This window comes from Cystoisospora suis, assembly GCF_002600585.1.
Source record: "Cystoisospora suis strain Wien I chromosome Unknown contig_2271, whole genome shotgun sequence".
In the NCBI taxonomy this organism is placed as follows: Eukaryota; Apicomplexa; class Conoidasida; order Eucoccidiorida; family Sarcocystidae; genus Cystoisospora; species Cystoisospora suis.
Window position 1 is genome coordinate 1 of NW_027155070.1, and position 269 is coordinate 269.

Genomic DNA, 269 nt, shown 5'->3' on the forward strand with positions numbered 1-269 from the left:
CAAGGGGGCGCTAGAGTGCTGCTGTCCCCAGGGGGAACTTGAGCGGCTCGGACCTCGAGAACGTGACGAGCCCCCTGCTCCGTAGTAGGACTGACGAGAAGAACGGTGCCTTGAATGTCCGGATTGAGAGAGGGCAGAAAAGGGAACAGCAGCCCGAGGAGAATGGGACGATCCCAGACGCTCAAGCCCTCGACGAACACGCAGCATCTCATGATACGGCTGATGGCTCCCTCTGCGGAAGCATACATACACAACACGGGAAAAAAGTA

General features: G+C 58.0%; 1 protein-coding gene across 1 annotated transcript in view; it reads right to left on the reverse strand.

The window, feature by feature from the left end:
• The window catches only part of CSUI_004783 (zinc c3hc4 type (ring finger) domain-containing), a gene marked incomplete at its 3' end in the record, with an annotated part of 12,303 nt that continues 12,034 nt past the window's right edge, over window positions 1–269 (reverse strand). Inside the window, exon 7 of the mRNA XM_068064967.1 lies at window positions 1–232. Coding sequence (XP_067923052.1) covers window positions 1–232 — 232 coding nt within the window. The remainder of the gene's footprint in view (window positions 233–269) is intronic.